A 12,792-nucleotide genomic window follows, 5' to 3' on the forward strand; every position below is an offset into this window, starting at 1 on the left:
TGTGTGTTTAACCAGATTCAGATGTATTCGATTCTCGTATGTGCGTTTTAATTTATTTTTTTCCTCTTTTTTCATATTGATATACGTCTCGCATGGCGAATGACGTCTTCTTTGCTCGTATTTGTGTGTATTCGGCTACATGTGCGGCGACCGCCTGTCAAACACTATTCTAGTACAATATCGAGAATGTTCGAATTCGAATTTTTCATAACAAGATTTAGTTTTTTTTGAAAAAATAATAGTAATCATTGAATCATTTTCCAATTTTTGTGTGTCTTTTTACGTTTAAAAATGTCAACTCATTCATTCAAAAATAAAAGTTTCATTTTCGACCTCAAACTCTTTATTCGTTACATTCAAAACCGGTAATCATCATAGGCCGACGTACTAGATTTTCCGTTTGAAGTTTCGCACATTCGATGTGACGTTTAGTGAATTGAATGTTTTACGCAAAACCGTGTACAACATCCATCATAATGATTTTTGTTTGATTCGCATCAAAAGCATCTCACTCTCTCAACCAAATACTGTGCTCCGATTGACTGCAAATTTTTTTTTTCATTGTTATTTGTATTGTAAAATTGAATCGGATTTTTTTTTCATTGAAACCACGAACAAAATTGGTAAATTGTAAAATTAGGATCGGAATTTGTATAAAACGAAATTAGCAGTGCAGCAGAATGGATACGGCAATCGATGTAAAAACACTTGAAGAAGCTGTAACCGTATTTTATCGATCGGGTGCACAACAACAATCAGCGGCACATGATTGGCTTACCAAAGCCCAATTGAGCCCGCAAGCATGGTCATTTGTGTGGGATCTAATGCAACTCGGCAAAGTAAGTGCTAAATTCACCATTTTTCACATTCAAATTACTTATTGAAATTTAAACCAAAAATTCCTCTTATTTCTTCTTACAGTCATCAGAGATCCAATTTTTCGGAGCAACAACGCTGCATACAAAACTACTGAAACATTGGCATGAGGTACCGAAAGAGAATCGAGATGAGCTTCGACAAAAACTATTCCAATCGATTATTGTTTATGCAAATGGGCCCAAAATTGTGCTCAATCGCCTGTGCATCTCGGTAAATATTTTGAATGAAAAAAAAATAGGCGACCGTGCTATCTATGTTGTTATAACTATTTTGTGTGTGCATCATTTCCATTTCTAGTTGAGTGCATTCATCGTTCACATGATTACGGAGCATCCAAATGCAATTGAAGATATCGTGAATACATTTCAAAGTGAACAAATGCCAAATGTCAACCAAGAAACACAGTCGTGGATTTTAATGGAAATTCTCGGAGCCGTTCCCGAAGAGGTATTATTTTTTGATTCGCTTTGAATGTGTCAGTCCAAATGGAATTTTTTCGATCCAATTGGAATGACTATCTTTGTTTCTTGACTAGTTTTTTCAATGAATTTTAACCCATTTTTTCATTGACTATTTTTTTTCATTAGACGAACGTAATGTACACATCAGTCCAAAGAGTGGCTGTGCAGGGTGAAATTTGTAAGCGAACGCCGTTTGTAATAAACACCGTGCAGCAGTTTATTTTATCAAAATTGGAGGAAACTATCAACGATAATGACATGGCTACATTACTTCGGGCGGTCAAATGTTCGGAAGCTTGGTTAAAGTTAGTATCTCTTCATTTGGATTGACCCAATTTCATGAATGAATAAAAATAATGTATAATTTACTGTAGAAATGGCAGTTTCCCCCTCGATAATTGCGAAATTTTAACTGGAGCGCTATTAAAGCTGATAAATAGGTGCTACTGGAACACAACCGACTCGGAGGGTTGCATGACGTCTGATGAAAATGAACTATCCGAGGCGTGTATTAAAACTTTAACGGTAAATATAGGCGAACATGCATTTTTCCCATAGTGCATATGAAAAAACAGCACCGAATGTATTAAAAGTGTTGTGAACATTAGTGGAATTTATTATATATATGTGTGTTTTTTGTGTGCAATCTAGACCGGATTGATTCAACCGGATGCACATCGATTTCCGAACTCTGCATTGCATTTGCTCAACATAATCGTTGAGTCACTGTCGCACATCACCAAAGCAGAATGGAAGGAGAATAATCTCAATGAAGATATTGCATTCAATATATACACACTGTTCATATCGTCGATTGAATGCCACTCCAGACTATTAATTCAGGGTGTGTTGAGCGAAAGCGAAGAACATCGAAATTTGTATATGCGGTTAATACAAGAAGTACTATCATGCACTGATAAGCCAGGCATTTATCCGGTTGAAGAGTCATGCAGCATTTTGGCAATGGGCTTTTGGTATATGCTCCAGGATGAGGTGCTGTCGAATGACACCGTAATGCCGATCAAAAACAAAGGATTAGAACTAATCGGACCACTGTATTCACATTTGGCAAAAATTCTCGTACGAAAAGCCCAACAACCCGACGAAATTTCCATCGATAAATGGACAGCGGACGATTTAGAGACATTCCGTTGCTATCGGCAGGATATTTCAGACACGCTGGTAATTTGAAAGTCCAAATTTTATATCATTTTGTGAGTGAAAAATTGTTTGGGGCAAAAAATGTCGATGAAAAATTGTTTGGTCGAGCCAAAAGTCGAACTTTCAGCCTTAATATTTTGTATTTTTTGAAAGGAGAAAATATTGAGTTTTCGTCTCTTTTCACAGCTTTACTGTTTCGAAGTGCTTCATAATCATCTGTTGGAAATTTTAATCACATATCTCGATGAGTGTATCGTTAACATTCAGCATGATCCCACCCAATGGACACAGTTAGAAGCTTGTGTTTACGCCATATATTCAATAGCCGAACACATTGAGAGCGACGAACGAACCGGATTGCCAAAGTTTATAATGATTTTAAGCGAAATACCTTACGATAAATTGCATGAAAAATTATTGGGAACGGCATTAGATTCGATAGGTAAGACGTTGATCATTGAGCCCTTGATCTGAGATTAAATCGGTTTATAATCATACCAGGTGCATACAGTGAATGGTTCAAAGATAATCCTACTTACATTCCGCAAGCGATTCGAGTATTGGTTGTCGGATTGAATTCCAACCAAACCGCACAAGCGTCGCTCGGTTTGAAGGATTTGTGCCGTGAATGTCAACTCCACTTGAAACCATACGCTGAACCTCTGCTTCAAGCCTGTTTGCAAGCCATCAACAACGGTCATCTGATCAATTCGGACGAAGTGCGTCTTATGTACAGCATTGGCAAGCTAATGAGCATGTTGCCACCTGAAGATGTGCTTCGATGGTTGGATATCGTGGTGTCACCTTGCTTCTCCGAATTGCAATCTCTTGTACAAAGCCAAACCGTAAGTTGAACAGATTGGATATGGATATCGTTTGGGATAATTGAAAATGTTTAAAATATTTGAATCACAAACGAAACACACACTTCAACCAACAAATAATAAAATTCTTCAATATTTCCACAGTTAAATGAGCCAAATAAAGTGCGCACAAATTTCCGCTTAAATATGATTTCAACGTTATTCTCATCACTGAATACCAAAGTCAAAAACGGTGAAGATGATGCTCAAGCCGTGGAAGCGAGCGAATCAATAACTCAACCGGTCTTACTCATTATGCAAAAGACAATGCCGATATTCAAAGATATTGCAACGCTCTGGATCAATGATATGAACGTCATTGAGGTGTGTCTCTCTGTTTTTATTTTTTATTTTTGAACGAAGAAATGTATTTTCGATTGTTGTTCGTATTCAGAAATGAACATCCAAAAAACGCATTAAATAAACCGTTTTTTTTTTCTTTCGATCAGGCACTTTGCTGTGGCTTAAAATATGCCATCACCAATTTAATGGACGATTTCCAACCAATGTTGCCCGATTTGTGTAATCTGATCGTGGCCATTCTGCAATCGAAATGTGTTGCACCAGCTGTTGATATCGCAAAATCAGTAAATAACCCACAATGCCATCCTAATTTAGACCATGGTCAATAATCATTTCGTCATTTTGTCCTTTTTCAGTGTATATTTTTGTACTACAAAACTCCAGCCTGTACGCCAATCATGCGGCAATTATTGATTCAAGTGATTTTGTACAATTTCCAACTGATCGAACAGACACCGGCCGCGGATCGTTCGGGTATTTCTGATGTGCTCGAATCATTTTTGAGTTTCTGTGCACTCATTGCGAAAAAAGTACCAAACGCCTTTGATGACAATGAAATCGACTGCGATAAATTAGTTAGTTATGGTGAGTAAAAAGCTATGGACTTTATAGCTTATATTATCAAATAAATTTTAACGACAAATTTCCATATATTGCAACAGCCATAAAAGTATTGGTATTGCCTGAAAGCGGAGTGGCAAAACATGCGGTGATGTTCTTGCAACATTTCATCATTCAATCGCGATCATTTCGACATGCAACTAATGCTATTTTGAAAAACGGCGAAGAATTGATTCAAACCACATTGCTGTGTATTGCCGTCTATTCACAACGCACGCACGTCGAAGTGTTTGCCGATGTATTTGTGGCGCTCAACAAAAAATACCCTGCCGAACTGATTGCCTGGCTCAAAGTGTTGGAGGTCAACGAATTTCCAACGGCCACCATATCGGCCGTGGAGAAGGATCGCTTTATGAAAGCCATCATTCGGTATGTTTTTGTGTTGGATTAGATTCAATTAATTTTGAATTCTTGTTTTTATTTTCTTTAAATCGGATTCGATCAAATATTTCTTATATTTTCTTCGCTTTATTTGCAACAGTGAAAAGGTGAACAAACGCTTAGTACAAGGATTGATTCGAGAATTTGCCGCCAAATGCCGTGAAATAATGATTCAAATTCCATAGACAAGAATGTAAATGTCACAATTACAAACCTCGAGTACAGCTACCCATTTGGCAGCAGTTCAATTGTCTAAACTTGGTCAAAGCCAAAATATGGTCGTTGTAAACGATCAAACCGATTTTTAATTAACATCTCGATTTTCTATGCCATTTGTATACAACTAATCTACTGTACCATTTCGAACAATTTTTATCGAACACTCTCAATTTGAAATGAAAAACAAAAAGTAAAACAAAAACAAGGAAAACCATCAATCGATTATATATTGGAATACATATGTGATTTTACGGATATTTAAATTGTAATGTAGTTTAGGAGACAGCTAAGCGATTAAATTGCATAGAATTTTGTGTATTTTTAGTAGATTTCATATTCAATTGGATCGATGTACGTGTGTGCATATGTGGCGAGTCATAGGATTTTAGTGCGATTTTCAATATGTATTTAATATTTATGAATAATTAAGGTGTGCTTTAACTAAATGAAAAATTGCAAAAACAAATGTGTGCCTGTTTTATTCTTCTTTGTCAATGTTTAGCAGGTAATTTATTTGCAAACCGGTGGGATTAAACGAAAATCTCTTTTATTTCTTAGAATCGAGTCGGTTTTTCTTGACAGTATGATGTGTTATACATCATGTGTTTCGGTTTCCTTTGCAGGTATTGATTTCAAAGGATTAGTCGGTGATGATCGATTCTTATATAAACTCATGACATTTCAATCCGAAGTTAGTTGCGTTTCAGTTGTTGACTTCAACACGTTTTCTTAAAAAAATATCAAGAAGAAATCTTAAAAAAATATCTAGAAGAAAAAGAATTGGAAATCTGTTCGAAGTTAAGTTTATCATTCGTTGGAAAATGGCACAATTACTGGATGTCGACAATCTTTGTTTGGAGAAAATATGTGAGTGTTTAAATTTGATTGATGTTCTAAACGTGGCTGATACAAATAAGCGATTGAGAGGAGTTGCTCAAGTTGTGTTTAGTCGCGAGCATAGCATGAAAGAGATCAATATTGAACAGTTTATCAATTTTCTTCTCGAAAAAACGTTCAACACATTGGAGCTCAGTCAAAATGGAATATGTTGGAGTGAGAATCAGGATGATGTGTGTGCATTAAAAATCACGCTGCAATTTCTACGTTGTTTTGGTAATTTGCTTACGAAATTGGAAGTGCAATATACAAACAGTTGCACAAAGAGTTGTACAATGATTAGTCGATACATCAACCAATTTTGTTCTGCATCATTGGTCAAAATAAAATTCTACGATATAAAAGAGAGCGATTTTTTGATTGAGCAGCCATTTTCCGCTGTAGAAGAAGTTGAGTTTGCTGATTGTCGTGTTGGAAAAGAGCTGTCCCAATTCCACCGTTGGTTTCCGAAAATGCGACGGTTGAGTTTGTTTTGCAGTGAACTAGCAGAACCCATTAACATTGTCACACATTTTCCCCATCTGAAAGATTTATCATTTTCTGGATTCTGGGAAGCAAATTATGTAGAAAATGTTACGGCCGCTCTACGTTTAAATCCACAATTGAAAAGACTGGAACTCGGTCCATTTTTCAAAGATGCCAAATTTCTTCAATACATTAGCAAATACCTTCAGAATCTTGAGAGCATGAAAATTAGCTGGGACTTGGATCGGGTGTATAATTTAAAAAATATTGAAATCGATTTCAAGAATGTAAGGGAGTTTAAGTTGTGTGTGTACGGAAATAAACCATTGCCAAAACTTCCGTTTTCATTTAAACGACTTCAGGGATTCACGTTGAAATCCAATAATCGCAATTTAAATGACAATGTGATTGTTTTCCTTTCCAAGCATCCAACGATCACCAAACTATCACTGATCGGATTGGGAGACGCACAGGATGTTCTGGCTGTCACCAACGAAATGCAGACTCAAATAGCAAAGACATTACCGTGTTTGGAAAAGATCTACTTTATTAATTTTGAAATGTCTGTCAATGGAGTTGATCAATTCTTGGGTAATTTCAAATCACTGCAAACATTTCTATTCACTCTTGATGATGGTACGAGGGCGAATCTGAATTATTTAAATTGGTATATGGGACACCAGTGGGAAATATATACCGTTGGCATTCGCAGATGCGTTAACCCAATCATTAAATTGAAACGAAACATTTTGAATATTCAAATTAGCAGCTTTGAATAACTAATATAGTTCCATTGAACCACTTGTTTATTTTATGCCAGCCGATTTTTCTTCAAACATGGTTTTATTGTAGTACTTTAAAAGAAGATTTAAAAAAAAAAAACAAAGTAAAATATATTTTATGACCTGAATCGTTTTTAATCATGAAGCCAAGCATTTTTCCTTTGAATTTTAACACATAGGTGCTATGGATTTATGACTCCTTAATCACTACTAACTTTGATTGCATACAAACATACAACACAAGTAGTTAGCATGTCAAATAGTTCTCTGTTGGCTCAAAAGGTGAACTAAATTGAAATGGAAAGCAGTTATGACTCGAATTCCACCATTTGATAGAAAAATGGTGTTGCAAAAAGGTTGGAAAAGTGATTTAAATATTGGCAGCTTTTTTTAACTGTACATCGATATTTTCGAATATCTTTATTTTTGTGCGTACGTGGCTGACTCGACTAATCTCTGAAAAATCGAATGTGGAGATTATTGCACTGCATTTGTAGCCCCAAAGTGTTCCATTTTCTTCATACAAAATTATTTGCAAAGTATTGCGAGTATCCGTATCAGATAAAGTCTTCAAAGCAATCTCTTCGTTGTTTTGGACATTTAATTCCACATATGGTAGTTTGTAGTGAAGAGAAAGTTGGAATTTTCAATCGTCGAAAACTTGAAATCAGCGTCGATTTGAATGTTAATTTTATCGATTTTATTTCCAAAAATCCATTCATCATTAAATTATCCGTACGTAGTAGTTGTGAGGACGATTTTCTCATTATTTATGATGAAATGAAGGCAGGAATAATAAAGATGTTGCCAGCACTTGAAGAAATCAATTTTTCAAATTCTGTGCTTTCAGCAGAGCGTGTTTTGAGCAGTGTTATGAGCAGCACTAACTAACGTCAGCTGCTGACGAGTATGCGTTGCGTTGTTTCAACGCATTTGCAGTATAAAATTGATTGAACGATCCATTATTATGATTGAACGATCCAATGTTATGATTGCTTACCCTTTTGTTTTTATACTGCAAATGCATTGAAACTCGTCAGCAGCTGATGTCAGCAGCTGACGTTAGTTAGTGCTGCTAACTTCAGCTCATAACACGCTCTGGTTTTCAGTTGTCGATGCGATTGAGTTCTCAAATGAATTTAAATCATTGAAAGAGTTTGTATTTAAATTTCATGATAAATCAGAGTTGAATCGTCGATATCTACAATCAAGAGTGGGGAATAAATGGAAAATAACGTATTTGGATTCGGATGATTTCCTTAGTAACATAGAAGACTACTCAGATGCAGATGAAGAGTGGAACGGAGAGTCAGAAAATTATTCGGATGATGATTCAGACGATGAATGTTTAGTCCTAGTTTTGGTCCAACTTGAAAGGAATATTTGAAGCAATTGAAATGAAATTGGAATAAAGCATTCTTCGAAATGGGCTACTTCTTTTTTAACAAACACAAGAATAAAATGATTATTTTTAATCAACAAGTTCAAAATATTGAAAAAAGCAACGAATATAGGTTCGTAGAATACAAATAAGTGTTTATGATAGGCTAGCAATAGAATTGTATTTGTATTGTAGTATTTTGAGAATGTTGAAATGAAAAAATAAATAAATTTTATGACCGGGATTGGTTTTTAATGATGGATTTAAGCCGAGCATTTTTCATTTGAATTTTAACACACAGGTGCTAAGGATTTGTGACTCCCTAGAATTTACTAACTATGTTCACATACGAACATACAACAAAAGTAAGTAGCATGTGAAATAGTTTTCTAGTAATTTGTAATCGGGAAAATAATAGTAGAAAAGTAATCGAAAAGTAATCCACGTGCAAAAATCACCGTAGTGCGCTCGAAACCTATATAAACAATTTTATTATATTTGACAATATTTGAGTCGATGTCAATGACGATGTGGCAGCGCCACCTACAAGGCCACCCATGTAGATTCCTTATTAAAATAAGTGAAACTAATGAAAGCGTGCACCATATCGTACGTAAATTTTCAATATGGCGGCGCCCATAGAATTGAAACGTTGACCAATTTTTGTAGTCACGAAATATCACCGTACGTAGCTCACCCTTACCAGTAAGTTTGAAACGGAATTTCCAATCTATCAACACATATTTAAGTGCAATTGAAAATCTCACGAAATCTCCGAGTTTTATCTTCAATCAATTTAATTATCATTTCAGAAGGGTGAAATTTTTCGTTTATGATCTAGATGATTCGGAACTCCCGTTCTCAGTTGAAATACTCGAAGATTTCGACCATGAAATCTCCGGCAAATTGAACGATAATTTCATTGATTTTATTTCAGAAAATCCATTCTTCATTAAATTATTATCGGTAGTTACGTAGTAGTTTTGGGGATGAATCTCTCATTATTAATGAAGACAGGAATAATAAAGATGTTGCCATCACTTTCCCACATTCGGTGTTTTCAGAATGAAGAATGCAAATCATTCGAACATGCTTCATAACAAAAGTAAATATAATTGGATTGATCAACACTCACTCTCGTTATAATCGAGTCATATGTTTTTCAGACGAAATCCGATATTTTAGTTATTTAAAAAAAGCAACTTCATTTCATTTCGGGGAGGGTTTGATATAATAGATTCAAATTTTTTTTTTTCAAATTAAAAATTTTTTTTCCTTATGCCAACGATTGCTGGTGTTGATTGCATCTAGCTCTTGCTTATTAACGCGGTACAAAATCCGGTTAAGTCCCGTTTATTTTAAATTCCAAATGAATGCTTCGCACATGCATGATGGTGCTGCAATTTTAAAACATTTCTTCCGCAAAATTTTACGTACCGGATTTCTATTGGCATAAACCAAAATAACCTAATTGAAATGAATATGTATGGACAAGATACAACGTGTTTTTGCAAGAATATTGCACACTGAATAGATTTAATTGGATTTCTTGCAATCTGTTTCCATTGCCATCGTATGTGTGGTGCGCCTCAATTATTATGGGAGCAGTACTCTCACTCTCCCTCGCAGACACATACATAGTTAAATGTAATGTTTATCGGACGTTTTCTAATCAAGACACAAGTGCACAGCATGCTCAGCGGAAAAACCAGTAAAATCTCTGTTTCGGTTTGAGAATAACATCGGGATGAAGTGATATATTCACATGCCAACTGTGTGACGTTTCCATTACGTTTCGATCGAAACCAACCAACGACAAGACACATGGACAACGGATTCAAGGCAATGGCATTTCACATGTCATGTTATTTAAAATTGCATTTGATGCACATATGTTTCAATTAAGTCGAGGCAATTTTTCTCCGACTTTACCATGTTCAATGTATTGAATTTGAAATATTTGAGCTTTTTCGAGAGAAAAAAAATGATGTTACATCCGATTACACATGAACATGTGTTTCACGGATCAAATGTTTGATAAATTAATAAAATTGAATGGAAATTTCAATAAAATAATGAAAAACACATGAACTCACACTATTAAGGAGAATAATCAGCCATTGCAGCCTTTAAAAATACAACAAGCTGAATTCGAATGAAGTTGATCGCAGTTCATGCATTTTGTGACAATTATTGCGGAAGGTTGGCGATACGTTTGCGTAAACGTTGTCGCAAAATTCTTGTAGGGAATCTGCTCTAATATAAATTTTTTGGTGTTATTTTCAGATTTTATATAGCTAAGACAGCTGGTTTTTTCAGTTGAATAAAGAATCGACCGATTTTGTGCATATTGTGAGAAATTGTAGAAATGTGTTGGTTCGTTCTAGTGGTCTATAATGCGATTATCACTCACGTCTCTATATTCTAGGCTATCAAGTGATTCTCAACCCCAAGAACTTTTCACTCGATATGGCATTTCCAATGTGGATAGCAACAAAATTGTTTTAATGCAACTAGTAAATATGCAAGTAGTCAACCACGCAATTTTAGCTCGTACGCAAGCTAAGTGTGCCTATGCTCACAAGGCAAATACAATGGACGTCAACAGCAAGCACAACTACCATTTGGTTTGACGTTTTGCTATCAAGTTAGTTTAAGTAGCTTAAATGTAAGTTAAGTAACAGTAAAGTACTGAGCTTCATGTCAAGTCTTCTGATAAGTCTAAACCTTAATGATTTCTACAAAAATCAAAAGATGGCGTTAGGGTCTAGCATTTGCCTTGTGCCTATGCTGTTTTCAAGGCATGTTTTTTGTTATATTTCAATGAAATCAACACGTGTTTGAGTTTCAAATATTTGCAATGTATGGACACGTTTTATAACTTGATTTGCGGATTTAAAAGTGATCACACCTAAATCTAACATTTTAAAATTAGTGTATGATGCAAATAAACCGTCAAACAATTGACATCTGACGGTCGTTTAGTGACTAAAAAGTAGTGACATTTTTCGTTCGTTTATTGCTAAATGTAAATCAACTCGCGTATAAGTGTCGTCGACTACTAGTTTACATATTCCATATTTTGGTGTGATTCAAGTTCTATTGCCATATTAACTTCTTTTTTTTTAAATGGCACATATGGATTCGAGTTTTTTAGCTATTTTAATTCACGACTGAGTCAAACGACTTGTCAAATTGGACAACGTATGCAAATCGGTGCCTCAAATGACAAATATTCGAATCAATGTGGAACGAAACATTTGTTGTGGAAAACACAACATGTGTTGGAATTCGACATTTTCAAATATTTTGTTAGGTCAAAACCATTTTATTTCTGTTTGTGTAATTTTAACAAAATAACTTATTTTTTTCGCTTCCAATTTTTTTTTATAAACAAAAAGGAGTAACAACAAATCAATTGAAATTATTTGTTAGAATTGAAAAGAAATAAGTTGGGAAATTGCATTAAATTTTTTTGGTATTTTCGGCGAGTATTTTCATTGTAAATATTGATGAATTTATGCAATCCACTTTACTCCACAATAAAACAATTTTTTTCATAGATAAAGATTTCTTGTTCTGAATTCAAAATAAACCAAATGTATTCATTTCAGCTGCCACAATCGAAATAAACCTGGAAGAAAAGCACACGTTAAAAGAATTTACGCCTGTTTAAATGACAAAGTTGTACATGCCGTCAGGAATTTGTGGGACGAATTGCATGGAAAATGAGTGGATAGAGAGATAGAGAGAGAGAGCGAGTGAGCGAGTTATGCTTGAGAGAATACGGGGTCGGTTGCAATATAATGGTGTGAGCCGAGAGTCATTGACAGCCGCGTCATACATACTCATAAATAGTCGGTAATTCACCAATAAAATGCTTTCGGTGGTGTAACAAACATACGCTCACATGCATGCGGTGGGCATTCTCTCTCTCTCTCTCTCTTTCTCTCGCTGTCGGCACACTGGTGTACGGATTAGAATCCATCAACGGTAGTATACTCCAAGGGAGAGCGCCGCGACTTATGCTTCTCAGTGAAACTGTTATTTCATTATAAGAAAACAGAAACACCCATATTTTCCACGATTTTCTCATTTCTTATTGCCATTTGTTGTGTCGTATTTGTTTTTCACATGCGCAAATAAGGTCAAAGCAGCATAAGGCCACGAGCAAAAAGAAGTAAAGCACTCTCTCTCCACTCCGTCACCGTCGAGGCAGAAAAGACATGCACACACACACACAGACATAGACACGCCATTCGTAGCAACAAATACTCAACGATGTAAAAAAAATGCTCTGACTCGGTTCAGCGGGATGTGATACCGCTCACATTGTGTAAGACGAAAGCGTCGATTCGTGTGGCAAATCTAATCAAATA

At 35.4% G+C, this 12,792-nt stretch overlaps 1 protein-coding gene across 1 annotated transcript; it reads left to right on the top strand.

The window, feature by feature from the left end:
• The first annotated feature begins 258 nt into the window (after positions 1-258).
• LOC129567457 (importin-13) lies at positions 259-5,354 on the top strand. Its single transcript, XM_055444337.1, has 13 exons — positions 259-839; positions 922-1,089; positions 1,177-1,326; positions 1,467-1,645; positions 1,715-1,865; positions 1,992-2,522; positions 2,688-2,943; positions 3,003-3,346; positions 3,470-3,688; positions 3,814-3,951; positions 4,024-4,252; positions 4,330-4,657; positions 4,770-5,354. The coding sequence occupies exons 1-13, from the start codon at positions 681-683 to the stop codon at positions 4,852-4,854; spliced, it is 2,937 nt and encodes a 978-aa protein (XP_055300312.1). The 5' UTR covers positions 259-680; the 3' UTR covers positions 4,855-5,354.
• Positions 5,355-12,792: the final 7,438 nt, after the last annotated feature.

This window comes from Sitodiplosis mosellana, unplaced genomic scaffold (assembly GCF_009176505.1).
Source record: "Sitodiplosis mosellana isolate CC-2019 unplaced genomic scaffold, AAFC_SMos_1.0 Smas_scaffold_11, whole genome shotgun sequence".
Taxonomy (NCBI): Eukaryota; Metazoa; Arthropoda; class Insecta; order Diptera; family Cecidomyiidae; genus Sitodiplosis; species Sitodiplosis mosellana.